This window comes from Anolis carolinensis, chromosome 1 (assembly GCF_035594765.1).
Source record: "Anolis carolinensis isolate JA03-04 chromosome 1, rAnoCar3.1.pri, whole genome shotgun sequence".
Classification (NCBI taxonomy): Eukaryota; Metazoa; Chordata; class Lepidosauria; order Squamata; family Dactyloidae; genus Anolis; species Anolis carolinensis.
The window spans coordinates 316,073,740-316,091,277 of record NC_085841.1 but is presented as its reverse complement, the minus strand read 5'-3'; the positions used below and the strand labels follow the sequence as shown (position 1 = coordinate 316,091,277).

The window sequence follows — 17,538 nt, the reverse complement described above, 5'->3', positions numbered from 1 at the left end:
TCCTAATGTTGACAAGTCCATAGCTTTCATTTCCAACAAACAGTTCAGTTTTCCATTATTATTATTATTATTATTATTATTATTATTATTATTATTATTATTATATGCCGCCTCATCTCTCCAGCAGGGGACTCGAGGTGGCTCACACGGGGAACAAGCCAAATATAATCACATAAAATCATAAAATAACAATTTAGACATCAGACAACACAATTTAAAAACAATTTAAACAGGTCATAGTTAAAATCAGCACAGTTAAGGGCACGGCTGGTGGGGACGAGAGACAGGGCCTTCTCGGTGGTGGCTCCCCGGCTGTGGAACTCCCTCCCCAGTGACATTCGGCTGGCCCATCCCTTTTGGGGTTCAGAAAAAAACTGAAGACCTGGCTATGTACGCAGGCATTCGAAGAATAAGCATGTGTTGGCTTCGACACGGTCTGAATTACGGCTCTTGCATAAGGTCTGGTACGTAAGGAATGGCATGGGCACTTTGCATTGTTTTAAACTTTGTATATTGTATTTTATGACTGTTTTAAGTGTTTTAACATTTTAGTTCATTGTATATCAGTGTAACGGCATCAATTGCCAATTGTAAGCCGCCGTGAGTCCCCCCGGGTGAGAAGGGCGGGGTATAAATGATTGAAATAAATAATAAATAAATAAATGTTAAACAGTCATCCAGGCATTAAGGTCCAATATAGGATAACATCTGGCCGATAATCAAAACTGATTTAGGGAGTGTCTATTACAAATAGGACATACATCAAATAGATACAACAGGTAGGGAAGATAAATCTGAATGGGAATCAAACTAAAAAGTAAACAGGGCATTTCAATGTAGATATGGACCAGGTTATAATGGACTTGTCTACTCAAAAGCACAACAGAACAGCCATGTTTTTAATTGCTTCTGGAAGACAGTAAGGGTTGGTGCTAACCTAATTTCCCTGGGGAGGGAATTCCAGAGCGGGGACCAGGAAATGAAAATTTGCTTAGCTTGCTGGAAAATGCAGGCCAGCTTGTATCTTTAGTATTATTAAATGTATCTCATCTTTGTATATTTTAACTAAAAGTGTTTGAAAGCAAGGTTGTGAATGCGATTGGGTATGAAAGAAACTGTGATTTGAAATCCCACAAACACACTACAGTTCTTTTCATTCTCAGTTTCTTTTATTTATTTTCTAATTTAAAAATCAACAAATATTTTATTTGTTTGATTGTCTGTTTATTAGGTCGAATACCCAGAGCTGTTGCATCTGTGAATCAACATTTGATAGCTTCGGAAGATGTAGTCAGCTGTTGCTTGGATTTAGGTGCACCGAGCATTTCGTTCCGTATTAATGGACAGCCTGTGCAAGGAATGTTTGAGAATTTTAACATTGATGGACTTTTTTTCCCAGTAGTAAGCTTTTCTGCAGGTGTCAAGTAAGTAAGATTCATCTTTCCCATTAAGTGTTTAACAGGCTTTATGAAGGTATTTCATGGGATACTCAAACCTGTTCACTTCATTGAACTTTTGAGGTAGTTTGCAGCTATCGATCGCGACAAGGAAATATTACATTGAATCCTGTCATAGATGATGGAGAATGAACTATAGAATCTTTGACACCTCTTGTCTTTAGTTTGAGTTCTTCCCACACCAGCACTGTACGAATGATTATTTAATGTTCTTTTTTTATGACCTATGTGAAATCATTTAAGTCTCTGTCATTTATGAATGGGGAAGTGTCTACACATAGCACTATGTCTGGCATGAACAGGGATCTTTCTTGGCAGCATCAACAAGAGGTCAAACTCTCTTCTCACATAAAAAGATTTTAAAAACAGTGATGAATCGATATGGCTTCTGTTTCACTGCTCAATTGAGCAAAAATAACAGAAAGAAGACCTTTGAGATTCAGCTGGGTTCACTTTTTTCCATTTTCAGCCTCTAATATGATTTTTGGAATTTTTCATTTAAAAATTCCCATCCTCCCTTTTTAAAATACTAATCAATAGCCACTTTTTCACTTAAGGACTATTTTAGAGGAAAAAATAAATCTCAGCCAAAGTTAATACATTTTCAATCCATACTACCAGATACTCTTTCAGTGACACTAACATCAATTTAGTTGGCATGAAATTGGGGGTTGTTTGATTGGAGAGCTGTATCCCAGGAGGCTTCCAGGTGGAAAACCATTGTGGCATAATGACTCATGTGTTGGACTATGACTCTGGAGACTAGGATTCAATTTTTTTTACTGGTTGTTTTTAATGGGTTTGTTGAGTGTATTTGCCTTGGGGCATGGGTTTCATATTAATATATAAATATTTAAAATAAGATCTGAATGAAACTAACCTCAGAGATGAAAACCTAAAAATAATTTGGAAAAATTAAGTTTGTATTTAAGGAACTCTAGGGTGAAGAGAGAGGAGTAAACTTCACAAAAATGCCCACTCTAACTCATTTAGTGAGCTATAAAGAAGTGAATCTAAGAGGCCAAATGAGGAAATAGAACCAAACTTGCTAAATCCACCATTCCTACTTTCTTTAAATAGACAAGGGTTCTTTCTCCCACCCTGGACATTCCACACTCTACTTGCCTCATTGCCAACAGAATCTCTGAAGATGCCAGCCACAGATGCATCAAAACATTAGGAGAGAATTCTGCTGGAACATGGGCATACAGCCCAAGAAACTCACAGCAATCTATCCTGGAAATCTACAGCCTTCCAGATCCTTAGCAGCGCCCCCTCCCCCCCCCCCCCGATTTCACTGAAAAATGGGTATTTTGTTTCCTATTTTGTTACCAAATAGATTTTTGATGCTGATCACATAAATAACTACAAAATTGTCACACTATGTAAAGTTTTTGAGAAACAGCCAATTTTGTTTTACAATTATTGCAAAATTATGAAATTTTCTTTCTTGACAGTAATTTGCATGATTTTTAGATTGCTCATATCTTTGATAACCATAAGCAGCATTATGTAACATGTCTGTTAAAATACCACAAAAACACATTTCTGCTCATGTAGAAACTTGCTTGGGCGTGCCAGAAGCATAGACACTAGAGGATGAGGAGGTAGACAATAATTATGATCAAATTCAGATGGAAGCTGATGCTGATTCTGAATTTGTGCATCAACATCCAGCGATCTTCACTTAGTATCTCAGGCAGAGCTGAGAGATCTGGTCAGAGATTTGGGTTTATCAAAGAGTCAGGTAGAGCTGCTTGGATCAAGGCTGCAAGGATCGAATCTCTTGTCATCCGGTACGAAAATCTCAAAATTTTCCACTATGATGAAGATTTGACAAAATATTTTAGCTATGCTGACAGTCTCACCTTTTGCTGTGACATCAATGGATTGTTTTGTGCTCTCAGATGTAACCATGACCCAACAGAATGGTGATTGTTTATTGACTCATCAATCATAAAATCATAGGGCTGGAAGAGACCACATGAGCCATCTTGTCCAATCCCCTGCCAAACAGAAAAAATCAGAGTACTCATGACAGATTCTTAAATTTGAAGGCTGTTTTGCTGCGCAATGACAGTATCTACCCTTCTGTACTGCCTTCAATACTCGAAGTACAATTGGAATTTGTGTGATGATCTTAAGATAGTTGCAGTTCTACTGGGTCTACAGCTTGGTTACACAAAGTATTTCTGTTTCCTTTGCGAGTTGAATAGTTGAGCAAGAGATTTACATTATATCAGAAAAGACTGGTCTCCTCGCAATAAATTGGTTCCAGGACAAAATAATGTTGTACATGACCCACTGGTTGATCCAAAGAAGATATTTATTTTGCCTTTACACATAAAACTTGGGCTAATGAAAAATTTTGTTAAGGCAATGAACAAGCAAAGTGAAGCCTTAATTTATTTGCTGTAGATGTTTCCCCGCATAAGTGATGCAAAGATAAAAGAAGGTGTTTTCATTGTCCCACAAATTCGAGATGTGATGAAGGGATGATGGGCTTCTACAGGGTGCAGAACATGTTGCATGGACAGCCATTAAGAATGTTGTTTGTAATTTTCTAGACAGCTACAAAGCACCAGATTGATTTCAATTAAGTCAGTTATTCCAGTTTTAGAACTTGAATCTGCATAGACATATTTGCTAGTTTTGCAAAAATCTATGTTCAGCTGTCTGTATATCTCTGGCAAATCATTCTCTTGTTCATCCTTTCAATCCCGTGGATTCTATATCCCAATAAAAATGTTAATCTTTCATTGTAAATAATTTATCAAGTATGGTACTAATTTTTGTCAGGACATATAACCAAAAAAGGTGGAGAAGGCAGATCTTGATAACTGGACATCACTATAGGAGTGACTTCCAGCATGAGTCTTCCTATGTTTGAAAATGAACTGATACACAGTATAATGTAAACATAATTTTGATAATATATAAGATTTAGTTGGACATCTCATGTCGATAATGAGATTGAATGAAAAGTAATTTTCCCGTGTACAAATTTAGCTTGATTCTCAGATCTGAATTCCATCTGTTTTTATAAGAATGTAAACCAGGAGCTAAGGATTTTAAATTACATCATCTACATTATTACTTAAATTTTAATAGTGTATACATTTTTTCCACATATACAGTAATGTAGAGTGAATAAATTCTGGGTGATTAATTGTGCTGCATCTGAAATTTTATTTGCAACAATGTTATGCTTAAACTATAAGTTACTCTGGGGAGTAACACTGTATATTCCCTATACAGTTTATTGAAGGTTTGAAAACATTATATTTTGTTAGTAGTTGACTTAACTAAATTATACACTTGTTTTCTTAGGTTTTTCCACATGATTGGTTTATGACTGATGAATATGTATTTTTTTGTTCCAAATTGTGAGTTGATTATGCATAAATGCCATGGTCTTGAACAGAGCAGAATAGATTTCCAGACATGGAAATCACAGAAAGTCTGGCTCATAGCCATAACTGTCGGATTTTGTGTGAAAGTCATTTATGTGAAACAATTCCAGTATGATTATACTGGCTGCTGTAACAATTTGCAGTGTAGTGATCTGACTCATAACTATCTGTAACTTTAGCCCATGTTGCAGCAGAAACAGAGTCTTAATAGCACCTTACAAACTTAAGTTCTTATGAATTAGGAATAAAAATGTATGTCTTATAGAGCTAGAATTTGTATTAGAGTCTCTTCCTTGGTGACATAATGAGACTTTCCTATGATGATTAGATTAACAGTGATATCGTGAAGTTTTCCATGCCTGATGGAGGGAAAAAACCTACTCACCAAGTCAATAATTGAACCTGAGTTTCATAGGTTGGGAGAGTGTTATCTTGAGTCTGGCAATGATGACTAGTTTTGTATTCTAACTTGATTTTTAAAGATAATATTTATTTATTTATTTATTTATTTATTTATTTATTTACAGTATTTATATTCCGCCCTTCTCACCCCGAAGGGGACTCAGGGGGGATCACAATGTGCACATTCAATGCCATATAAACATAGAGACAGAGACAGAGACAGAAATGCAGAGGTGATTTAACATACTCCAGCTTCCAGCTTCCTGAGGAGATGCTCAATTCCGGCCACAGGAGGAGCAGCTGCTTCATTATCCACTGTGGCATCTTGATGGATACTTCCTCATTCCAAACGGGATGATTTTTATGGTGTCAAAAATTAGTTACATTTGCCTCCCCGCAAACCAGTACCTAAATTTCTACTTGATAGATGCAACTATCTTTCGGTTGCTTAGGTCAACAACGAGCAGGGGCTATTTTTTATTTTAATTGTCAGGTGCTCACCCCTACACGGGCTGGCCTCGAACTCACGACCTGTTGGTCAGAGTGATTTATTGCAGCTGGCTACTTAACTGTGTTGTGACTTCCCTGGGATAGTTTTCTAGAGGTTAAAAAAGGTAAAGGTTTCCTCTGACGTTAAGTCCAGTCATGTCTGACTCTGGGGGTTGGTACTCATCTCCATTTCTAAGCTGAAGAGCCGGCGTTATCCATAGACACCTCCAAGGTCATGTGGCCAGCATGACTGCATGGAGCGCCGTTACCTTCCCCCCGGAGCCATACCTATTGATCTACTCACATTGACATGTTTTCAAACTGCTAGGTTGGCAGAAGCTGGAGCTAACAGCGGGCGCTCACCCCGCTCCCGGGGTTTGAACCTGGGACCTTTTGGTCTGCAAGTTCAGCAGCTCAGTGCTTTAACACACTTCACCACCGGGGCTCCTCTTCTAGAGGTTAGGTTATTAAAATTTCAACCAATCAGCAAGTACGTAATACCTACAAGTCTATGAAAGCTTATGCCATAAAAAATGTTGTAACTCTTTATCATGGTGCCACATGATACTTCGTTGTTTTTTTCAAGTAACTGCTGCTGCTCAGTCGTTTAGTCGTCTCCGACTATTCGTGACCACATGGACCAGTCCACGCCAGAGCTCCCTGTCGGCCGTCACCGCCCCCAGTTCCTTCAAGGTCAACCCAGTCACTTCAAGGATACAGTCCATCCATCTTGCCCTTGGTCGGCCTCTCTTCCTTTTTCCTTCCATTTTCCCCAGCATCGTGATCTTTTCCAAGCTTTCCTGTCTCCTCATGATGTGGCCAAAATACTTCAGCTTTGCCTCTAATATCCTTCCCTCCAGTGAGCAGCCGGGCATTATTTCCTGGAGGATGGACTGGTTGGATCTTCTTTTGGTCCAAGGCACTCTCAGGATTTTCCTCCAGCACCAGAGTTCAAAAGCGTCTATCTTCCTTCCTTCCTTATGGTCCAGCTCTCGCATCCATAGGTTACTATGGGGAATACCATTGCTTTGACTATGCGGACCTTCGTTGCCAGTGTGATGTCTCTGCTCTTCACTATTTTGTCAAGGTTGGCCATTGCTCTCCTCCCAAGAAGTAAATGTCTTCTGATTTCCTGGCTGCAGTCTGCAACTGCAGTGATCTTCGCACCTAGAAATATAAAGTCTGTCATTGCCTCCATGTTTTCTCCCTCTATTTGCCAGTTATCAATAGGTGTAGTTGCCATGATCTTGGTTTCTTGATGTTTAACTGCAACCCAGCTTTTGCACTTTTTTCTTTCACCTTGATGATAAGGCTCCTCAGCTCCTCCTTGCTTTCGGCCATCAGAGTGGTATCATCTGCATACCTAAGGTTGTTAATGTTTCTTCCAGCAATTTTAACTTCGGCCTTGGATTCCTCAAGCCCCGCATGTCGCATGATGTGTTCTGCGTACAAGTTGAATAGGGAGGGTGAAAGTATGCAGCCCTGCCGCACTCCTTTCCCAATCTTGAACCAGTCTGTTGTTCCGTGATCTGTTCTTACTGTGGCTACTTGGTCTTTATACAGATTTCTCAGGAGACAGACAAGGTGACTTGGTATCCCCATACCACCAAGAACATGCCATAGTTTATTATGATCCACACAGTCGAAGGCTTTAGAATAGTCAATAAAGCAGAAGTAGATGTTTTTCTGAAACTCCCTGGCTTCCTCCATTATCCAGCGGATATTGGCAATTTGGTCTCTCGTTCCTCTGCCTTTTCTGAACCCAGCTTGGACATCAACTCTCGCTCCATGTATTGCTGGAGTCTGCCTTGCAGGATCTTGAGCATTACCTTACTGGCATAGGAAATAAGTGTCACTGTACGGAAGTTTGAGCATTCTTTAGCGTTTCCCTTTTTGGTATGGGGATACAAATTGATTTTTTCCAATCTGATGGCCAATCTTGTGTTTTCCATATTTGCTGGCATATGGCATGCATCACCTTGACAGCATCACCTTACAAGGTTTTAAACAGCTCAGCTGGGACCCGTCGTCTCCTGCTGCCTTGTTGTTAGCAATGCTTCTTAAGGCCCATTCAACCTCACTCCTCAGGATGTCTGGTTCTAATTCACTCACCACACCATCAAAGCTATTCTTTATATTATTATCCTTCCTATACAGATCTTCTGTATATTCTTGCCACCTATTCTTGATCTCTTCAGCTTCTGTTAGGTCCTTGCCATCTTTGTTTTTGATCATGCCCATTTTTGCCTGAAATTTGCCTCCGATGTTTCTGATTTTCTGGAAGAGATCTCTTGTCCTTCATATCCTATTGTCTTCTTCCACTTCTATGCATTGCTTGTTCAAAAATAGTAACAGATAATGTATTTCCTTAATAAACATATGAGGCCAATTAATATGTTCGATCAGCCATACAGATAAAATCCACACAGCCCGTCTGATGGTAAAAAGTTGGCAGAAAGTGGGCCGATTGAGTTTCTTGTTGGAGAGAATTCCACAGCAAGCAGCAATAAGGGTCTTCTTCCTTATCTCTACTAAATGTACATTAGCAGTTGTGAGTCTGAGAGAAAGAACACTTCCCAAGATCTTAAAGCTTGGCCAGGCTAATGGTTTTTTTCAAATAGTTTGCATCCAAATTTTGTACAACAAAATTTTCTGCAGCAGCCAGGCTGCAGCTCTTTGGACACTGGCATTTTCTGAGAGTTTTCAAGGCTGCTCCATATAAAGGGGGTTGCAGTCATCCAGGGATGCCCATTCTGCCATTGCTTTAGGGGTTGCTTGCCATAAGTCAGAAATTACTTGAAGACACACAGCAACAAATTAGGTAAGATTATTTTATTGCAAGTGCCATGACTGTACTGATGGTCATTTCAACTCCATTTAAATGTGTTGGTTTGCTGGGGGGGGGGGGGGGATAGATGTTAGGCAAACTTGTAATCCCAGAGTTGTCCTTGTTTTAAAGAGTAATAGTAGTATGCAGAAATGTTGGTGGATTTCCTAATATGAGATATATGATTCTTAAATATTATCATTTTCCCATGTATAATTATGTAGAGTGCGTTTCTTAATGGGTGGACGTCATGGAGAGTTCAAGTTTCTACCTCCTACTGGCTATGTGCCTTGCTATGAAGCTTTGCTTCCAAAAGAGAAGATGAAATTGGAGCCAGTGAAAGAATATAAGAGAGATTCCAATGGAATTAGAGATTTGCTTGGCACAACACAATTTGTCTCCCAAGCTAATTTTATCCCTTGTCCAATTAGCACCAGCCAGGTATGTTTAGATGAAAACAACAATATGTAAAAAGATGTGATTAAATATTAAATATATCAGAACACCTTTACATAGCAGTATATTGCTCTTTTAATGTTCATTTTATAAATTATGACCTGCTCATTATTAAAATACATTTTGCTGAGAATTTTTTTCATGTTGTAATAACTTATAATTTCTTCATAGATTGTATTGCCTCTTCATCTTGAGAAGATTAGAGATAAGCTTGCTGAAAATATTCATGAACTTTGGGGAATGAATAAAATAGAACTTGGCTGGACTTATGGCAAGGTACATTTTTAATGTGTTGAAAACAAGACTTAACAATACTTGGGATAATAATTTTAAAAATTAGCTTTCCATTTTATTAAATTCATAATTATAGGGTGCTTTGTGAGGCAGCATTTAAGACGATGGTGTACAACCTTGCAGATATTAAAATTACCTGGAATTGAGTAAAGAGCAATAGAGAACCATAGCCATACTATAGAATGTAAAAGCTAGTTTCTAGTTACAAGATTGAGGAACATTTTTCATTTCTACAATATAACAATGCATGCTTTGCAGTAGTGATACTTGGGAAATTTTAACAATACATTTGGGAATCAAAATCACTTTACTTGAAGAGAAGAATTATGGGACATTCAGATAAACCCAAGAAGTGTGGAAATTGCTGCTGGACAATAATAGCAATTTAGTAGCAGCTTAAAGCAGTTAGACAGGGGTGAAAACTTTCCGAAATGCATGGGATTTTTAAAAAGCAAGTGAAACCTGATAAATTGGTGCTGTTATAATTGCTTCAACCAGTCATAACTATGGCAACAAGTGTTGAACAATTTAAGTCCCACCATGATATAACAAGTAGGGATACAGATGTATCTGTATCTGGCCATCTACAGATAAATAGATGGCCATTTTATTGACCTAACTTGCAAACTGATCATACCTGGGTAAATACCAATTATTTAAAGAAGAGCAACATAATTTGGGTGTTTTTACTGAAGACAGATGTCAAATCCAGTGACCATTTCCCCCGTACCCAAGGTGAATCACCAAATTTTGAGTGTAAACCCACCTTAAATGGGTTATTCACTCTGGCACAATCATAATGGATGGGCCTTCTGGGCGGTTCCCTTCACAGGCTCCACAATCTTGGGAAAATTAACCAAACACCTGTTCAAGCCCCAAGAGTAGCCCCATTTCCAACCCCCCAAGCCCCTCAACCTAGAGAGACTGTTCCAGGGAGAGCCTCTCTTCATCCCAAATTGGGTGCCAAGGTGAACACCAGCTGTTACTCTCCTCAAATTTCAGCCAGATGGAACCACCCTCATGAATTCCTTTTTCGGTAGATGTAGTATGGGGTAGGCAACCCCCCCCCTTTAAAATTTTCTTTTAAGGGGAAAATCCTACCCAGCCCCGAAGGTGATCAGAATATTGCTCATGCTGTACTGTGGGTGGGAGGGTGGGCCACGAAGAGGGGACCTTGAAGTCCCACCATGAAATGACAAGGCCAGACACAAATGTATGGATAAATAGTTGGCTATTTTATTGACCTCACATGCCAACTGATCATACCTAGGCAACTACCAATTATTTGAGGGGGAGCAACATAATTTGGATCTTCTGCTGAGGGACAGGTGTCAAATCCAATGACCACCCTGGTTGAATCACCAGATCCCAAGTGTACAGTCAACTTAAATGAACTGAAGTCAAAAAGAGGTTGTTGAGAGGAACAGACTGCCTTAAATAGGCTCAGCAATGCCCCAAGTACGCCAGCCCCATGTCCCCATAGAGGCATTTTTATAGAGGCTTCAAAATCTCCCTAGTTTTTGTCTTCGGGGAGCTTACCTGCAAGTTCTGTACCCAGATTTTAGGGAGAAGTTGTGATTTATGTCATGTATCTCTTGTATGTCATTTGTTATAGTTTGTATAGTGTTACTTATATACCTCTGAAAAACAGTCCACTTGACATTTTTGATGGTTGGCTGTGCTCTCAAATTGTATCTGTGGAAAAACAAGTCTATTTTTGTTTTGCTAAAGAATGTAAGATTTCTTAAATCTCTTTTATCAATTTCATTGTAGATACGAGATGATAACAAAAGGCAGCACCCTTGTCTGGTGGAATTTTCAAAATTACCTGAAACAGAGAAGAATTATAACTTGCAAATGTCAACAGAAACTCTGAAGTGAGTTATAAAACAACAATAAAAACTGCCATACTTGATTTAATTCTCCAATAGAACATTTTGTTATCATATTTAACTGGAATGAATCCCAACATAGACATGTGTAAAATAAATGCCCTGAAAACAATGGGACATACATTAGTTGGAAATTACTTGCCCCATTAAGTTCAATAGGTTTACTCTAAGCATGATTAACTTTGTATCAAATCAATTGTTTCAGAAGGTTTCTGTCATATATACAGTTAGAGAGGAAAGCATATTGCATGTTGCGCAGAAAATATACAGAAAAATGTTTTTTTTTAAATTTTCTTGTAATACTAGAATAAAGAGTCATAGATTGAAGCTGAATGTTAAGAGATCTGGGACAGTTAAATTGAAGGACTTCATAGAGTACAAACTGTGGATCTTACTGCCCAGGGGAGGGTTTTTGCTGCCAATATGAATATTAGATTATATAAATTCATGGAGAATGAGTCAGGATGGCTATGCATCTCCTCCAATATCAGAAGCATTGTGCCATCAGTTACTTGAAATGTGAAAATGTGCACTTGATTCTTGCTAGTGGGTTTCCCCTCAGATAGTTTATTGTTCACTGTGTAAACAGAATACAGACCTTGTATTCAACTTGGCTGCTCTTCTGTTCTTATATGTCTACTAAGAATTAATTTCATTAAGTTCAGTTGGACATATTCTAGGAAATGAGTGTAGGATTCTAGTCCTAGGCATAAATACTTCATATGTGCCCTTGCAGTCATGTGAGTAATGGGAGGAAGAGTCATGGCATAGTCTTAAATATCACTTCATTGCTCACATGCCTGCAGAGGCAGAGCACCTTTTAATTCTTGGCTTAAATATGAACACCAAAAGCATATTTTGTTCTTTTGGAGATTATACCTCAAGAGTAATGAATTATGAAGTAATTTCTATGTCCTTATCCTTTATTATGACACTCACCAATTTTCTCTAAAGCAGAGTTACTCAATGGGGGTCCCTGGACCTTCTGGTGTCCCTGGGGAGCTTCTAGGTAAAAAAGAGACAATTGAAACCAGTAGCCAGGTGGTACTGTGATCCATGACACTGGGAAAAAAGATGCCATTTCCCCATATCAAATAATTGAAGAAGCACTGCTCTAAGGGAGTCTTCTAGCATTCTCTTTTTCTGTATTCTGTTCCAGCAAAGTATTAAACTCAAACCTTTGTTAGAAGTTCCAATTCCAATTATTCCAATTATCTCCAGTTTTAATTTACATATTAATATTTTAGTAGAAAGCATAAGCATAGAAGAGCTACCAGCTAGTATATGACCTCAGAAACAATCATTAATTATTGAAGCCAGACTATAATAACACAAGCAAATAAAAACTTTCACAGTGTTGGTTCATGGAACTGACTAAAATATTTTTGTTTTGTTTTGTAAAACTAGATTATGAATATTTGAATACATTATATAGATAAAAACTAAATTTAAAGGCTACAGTCTTAAATGTATTTATTTGGAAGCCAGTAGAATATATTTTTGGGTAGGTGTGGCAATGATTGTTTTGTTAATACCCAATTCATAAGGCTAATACTTGTTTAAAATAAATTTGTATTAAAGCAGAGGTCAATAAATAATAGTTTGTTAGAACTGCTTGAATAGGGAAAAGAAAGAAGTGAATGGAAGTCAAGGAAAATGTGTCTTGTTCCTGCTTGCAGTAGTCCTTTGATTCTGAAATAAAAGGGGAAAATAAAAATCATATGAGAGAAAAGAAATACATTCTACATTGAAGCATGCTTTAACCACAGTCCTAGTATATTTTATAATATTTCTATAACTCTTTACTTTTATAGAACTCTTTTGGCTCTTGGATGCCATATTGTACATACAAATCCAGGAGCAGAGGAAGACCTTAAAAAAATAAAACTTCCAAAAAAGTAAGCTCTTTATTTATAGCAATGACCATATCTATTGATGTCATGTATTTTTATTTAATTGTTTTGTGATTTGCTGTTTCATTTGCAGTGTAGAATCATGACAAAGGATATTGAATTGTGGTTATCTATGGACACTGATGTGGAATCAATGATTTATGATCGCTGGTTCCTACAGTATAATTCATCTTTCTTTCTGTGCCCAGTACTGAATCTTTGTTAACAGATGGAGATGGAGTGGGATAGACATATACAAGCTGTATATTTTGTCTTGGACACTGCCTTTGTTGTTAAATGCCATCAAGTTGGCTTCAGGTGATGAATGAGAGACCTGCAAGTCATCTTGTTAACTTACTCCCATGCTACCATCTTATAAACTCAGTTGTGGCTTCCTTGACTGAGCCTATCCACCTACACAGGTGTAGTTACCAGGGGAGATGAATGGATGACATTGCATTCCCTAAAGAGAATTCTTTACCCTTAGAGGGAGGGCTGTATCTTAAAACTTGCAGTTACAGTAGAGTCTCACTTATCCAAACTTATCCAAACTAAATGGGCCAGCAGAACCTGGATAATTATCTTGGATAATAAAGAGGGATTAAGGAAAAGCCTATTAAACATCAAATTAGGTTATGATTTTACAAATTAAGCACCAAAACATCATGTTATAAAACAAATTTGACAGAAAAAGTAGTTCAATACGCAATAATGTTATGTTGGAATTACTGTATTTACAAATTTAGCACCAAAATATCATGATATATTGAAAATATTGACTACAAAAATGCCTTGGATAATCCAAAACCTTGAATAAGCGAGTCTTGGATAAGTGAGACTCAACTGTATTTACAATTTAGTCATTTTGGCTCCTAAGGAAAGTTCAGGTATGATTTAGAACCCATTTATTTGCCTGTGTGAATATCCATGGTATCTGAGGCCCCTTCTACAGTGCCATATAATCCAGGGCCCTTCCAGACAAGCCCTATATCCCAGGATTTGAGTCCCTTCGGGAAGAGATGGTGGGTTATAAATAAAGTATTCATGTTGTTGTTTTTCTTGTTGTTGTTTAAACTGGATTATATGAGTCCACACTGCCAGATTATCTGGGATAAACAGACAACCTGGGATCAAGTTCTGGGATTTAGGGCCAGCCTGGAAGGGCACCCAGATTATCAAAGCAGATACTCCACATTATCTGCTTTGAAATGGATTATATGAGTCTACACTGCCACGTAATTCAGTTCAAAGCAGGTAATCATTTTATATGGCAGTGTAGAAGGGGCCTGAGAACTCTTTTCTTGGCACCACATTTTAAATGACTTGATTTTCCCTTTCTTTCCCACTTGTCTTAAGTTCTAAGGTTAATTATGAATGTAGGTAGAATGCTTTTCAATGGAATTCAATGTTCCTTATAAGAAAGGATTGACTGTCTTTTTGCACAGGTTTAGCAATCCGCTAAGAATCTTTTGGGGCTGTTGTATGTCTTTCGGGCTGTGTGGCCATGTTCCAGAAGCATTCTTTCCTGACGTTTCGCCCACATCTATGGCAGGCATCCTCAGAGGTTGTGAGGTATGGATAAAGTTTATCCATACCTCACAACCTCTGAGGATGCCTGGCATAGATGTGGGCGAAACGTCAGGAGAGAATGCTTCTGGAACATGGCCACACAGCCCGAAAGACATACAACAACCCTGTGATCCCGGCCATGAAAGCCTTCGACAACACTAAGAATCTTTTATTTTCAGATCCATTCAGCATTCTTTTTTGAACCCACAATATGGATGTTTGGTGTGCTGACACAAGTTATGTTTTGCTGTGACATATCAAACAGGATAGTCTGCGTGTGCACCTATACTGTAGGACAAAGGTGTTAAACTTGTGGCCCTTCAGATGTTTGGGTCTCCAACTCCCAGAAGCCCTAGCCATCTTGTCCAATGGCCAGAAATTATGGAAACTGAAATCCAAAACATCTGGAGGAGCACAAGTTTGACAACACTGCTGTAGAATTAAAACCACTTTAAGTACATGACTCAGTGCTATAAGATTGTGGAAACTGTACGTCTTTAACCTTCTCCATCAATGCATTGTGGTGCCTCACCAATGGTGCCAGGGTTCCATAGCACTGAGACATCCCAATTAAAGTACTGTCAAACTACATTAATTCTACAATGTGGATAAGCCCTATGTTAACAGTGAAGTTCCACGCTGGTAGAACAATTGAGATATTAAATGTTATGGTTCAGGGGTATCTTTAGAAGTTTCAACAGATTTTATACTGATGCTTTTTTCTCTTTCCTCAACTATTTTTCTTGAAGTTGTTTACTAATGTGAATTGCTCTTGTTATTTTTGAGTTCCAAGATTATACCAATTTCCTCTTAAATAATGGCATGCACTTGGGAATCTTTTAACAACTTTGTATATGGTACTTAGCTACATATTATTCCTGTGGAAATCTGATTAAATTCCCCACTGTTGCTCTGTTATTTTGCTGGTTTGCAGTTATATGATGTCAAATGGCTATAAGCCAGCCCCTCTAGACCTCTCTGAAGTAAAATTGTTGCCTCCCCAAGAAGCATTGGTTGATAAACTTGCAGAGAATGCACATAACGTCTGGGCAAAAGACAGAATAAAACAAGGATGGACATATGGCATTCAACAGGTAATTTTTTTAATAAAAATAAATATTGTTAAATAATGTTCCAGTGATTTGGGAGGTGAAATCCACATATATTTAAGATGATACATTTAATTTGGGAAAAGTTTGGCCTTCTTCATATTTACTCTGTTCAATTGGAATACTTGTGATAGCTCAGTTTTATTGAATCTTCATGCTATCACATGACTCTTGTATTCGTCACATAAAGACCTCAGTATCTTGAACTGGCTTTGCATTGGCTATAAGTTTATCTTAAAGGCCTAATTATTAATGCAGGTTTTTGTGCAAACATGTGTTCATATGCCATGGGGGTTTGCTTGGTTAGTACAGCAATTGCATTTGCTTGTTCGGTTAACTAGCGCTTTATTTATTGTTAGTATATCTTCACTTAAACCTCACAAAAGGAACAATTGAGGTTTGTCTGCCATGACATATTTTATCATATCGCTATAAAATTGGTTGCTTTATTGCCTATATTGCATTTCTTAGGATCTCAAAAACAAAAGAAATCCACGATTGGTGCCATATACATTATTAGATGAACGTACTAAGAAGTCAAACAGAGATAGCCTACGTGAAGCTGTTCGCACCTTTGCTGGTTATGGATATAACATTGAACCACCAGATCAAGAATTAGGTATGTTTTACCATTTTATTATCAATATTTTCAGTTGTGTCATTGTGATTCTAACCATTTTTGCTATTCATTGATTGGCTATCTCCTACTGCTGCTGAGACAAGACAAGAAATCATATGACCTTAACTGTTAAGACTCTATCCTTAAATCCGCCCCTTGTCTTAGCCCAGAACAGATTGGCAAGATTATGTTCTTTTACTTCTCCCTCCTTTTGCATAATCTAAACCAACATTTTGGCTTTTCTATCTTTCTGCATAGCACTACTCCTATACCTCTCCTGCTTCTCTATTCTTCTTTCATCCCTTTCTCATTCTCCTTTGCCTGTTGTTTTCCTCCGTCTTTTATTATGACTACTATGGTAAGCAAATCCTCCTTGGAATATGTACCAAAATAACTAGAGAAGCACAAGCACTCGGTCAAGCCTCCATTGTTGTTTTTTTTCCACTGATGGAAATCTGCAGGTCAGTGCTAGGCTCAGCACTCTTATTCTCACCAGACATTATCAACTGGATAAATCTGTATCAGTCTGAGCAGTGGTTGACTGGAGGGTGGCAATTGATAGACAAACCATGTCTTCTTATGGTGGATAAACATAAGCATGATTTGTTTCTGAAAGCCTCATAATCTCTGGGAAGGAAAGCTTCATTTGGCCTTTGAATGTTGGAAAGAGGCCCTGCAGGGCTTCTCCTATACTGAGGGAGCTGTCAACTAGCTGTTATGATCTCTCTTTTTCCCAGGGCAAGTTATGCAGCTTGAAGGAGCAGCAAAATTAAAACAAACAAACAAAAACACCAGAGAGCATACATTTGGATTATGAGTCATAGTTCAAAGAAAGATTCCTTAAGGTGGAGTGAGTAGCTGTGTCCACCTTAAACTGGGGCAGCTATGCATAGAGCAAGTTGGTTATTCAAGTACTCTTACTTTGAAGAATGACTTCTTGCCTATATGCCCCATCCTGGTACAAAGGCAAGTTATTACGTAACTAACTATAAATTTTCTGACATATCCCCATATGTCTGTGACATATCAGAACACTTACTGCAATGTGCATGTGCCACATAAATAAATAAAGGATTATTCTGGATGCTTCAGATTTTTTATTTTTTCAAAATCCGAGCC

At 38.0% G+C, this 17,538-nt stretch overlaps 1 protein-coding gene across 19 annotated transcripts in view; it reads left to right on the top strand.

Annotated features, from left to right (window-relative positions):
• Positions 1-17,538, top strand: part of ryr3 (ryanodine receptor 3) — a 342,095-nt gene that overhangs the window by 129,926 nt on the left and 194,631 nt on the right. For all 19 annotated transcript variants that reach the window (XR_010001819.1, XM_062967304.1, XM_062967301.1 and 16 more), the window contains 7 exons: positions 1,232-1,424; positions 8,813-9,029; positions 9,216-9,320; positions 11,112-11,215; positions 13,045-13,128; positions 15,626-15,785; positions 16,272-16,419. Coding sequence is in view for 18 of the 19 variants with exons in the window: in XM_062967304.1 (XP_062823374.1) it covers positions 1,232-1,424; positions 8,813-9,029; positions 9,216-9,320; positions 11,112-11,215; positions 13,045-13,128; positions 15,626-15,785; positions 16,272-16,419 (1,011 nt within the window). In the remaining variant the exon portion in view is untranslated. The remainder of the gene's footprint in view (positions 1-1,231; positions 1,425-8,812; positions 9,030-9,215; positions 9,321-11,111; positions 11,216-13,044; positions 13,129-15,625; positions 15,786-16,271; positions 16,420-17,538) is intronic.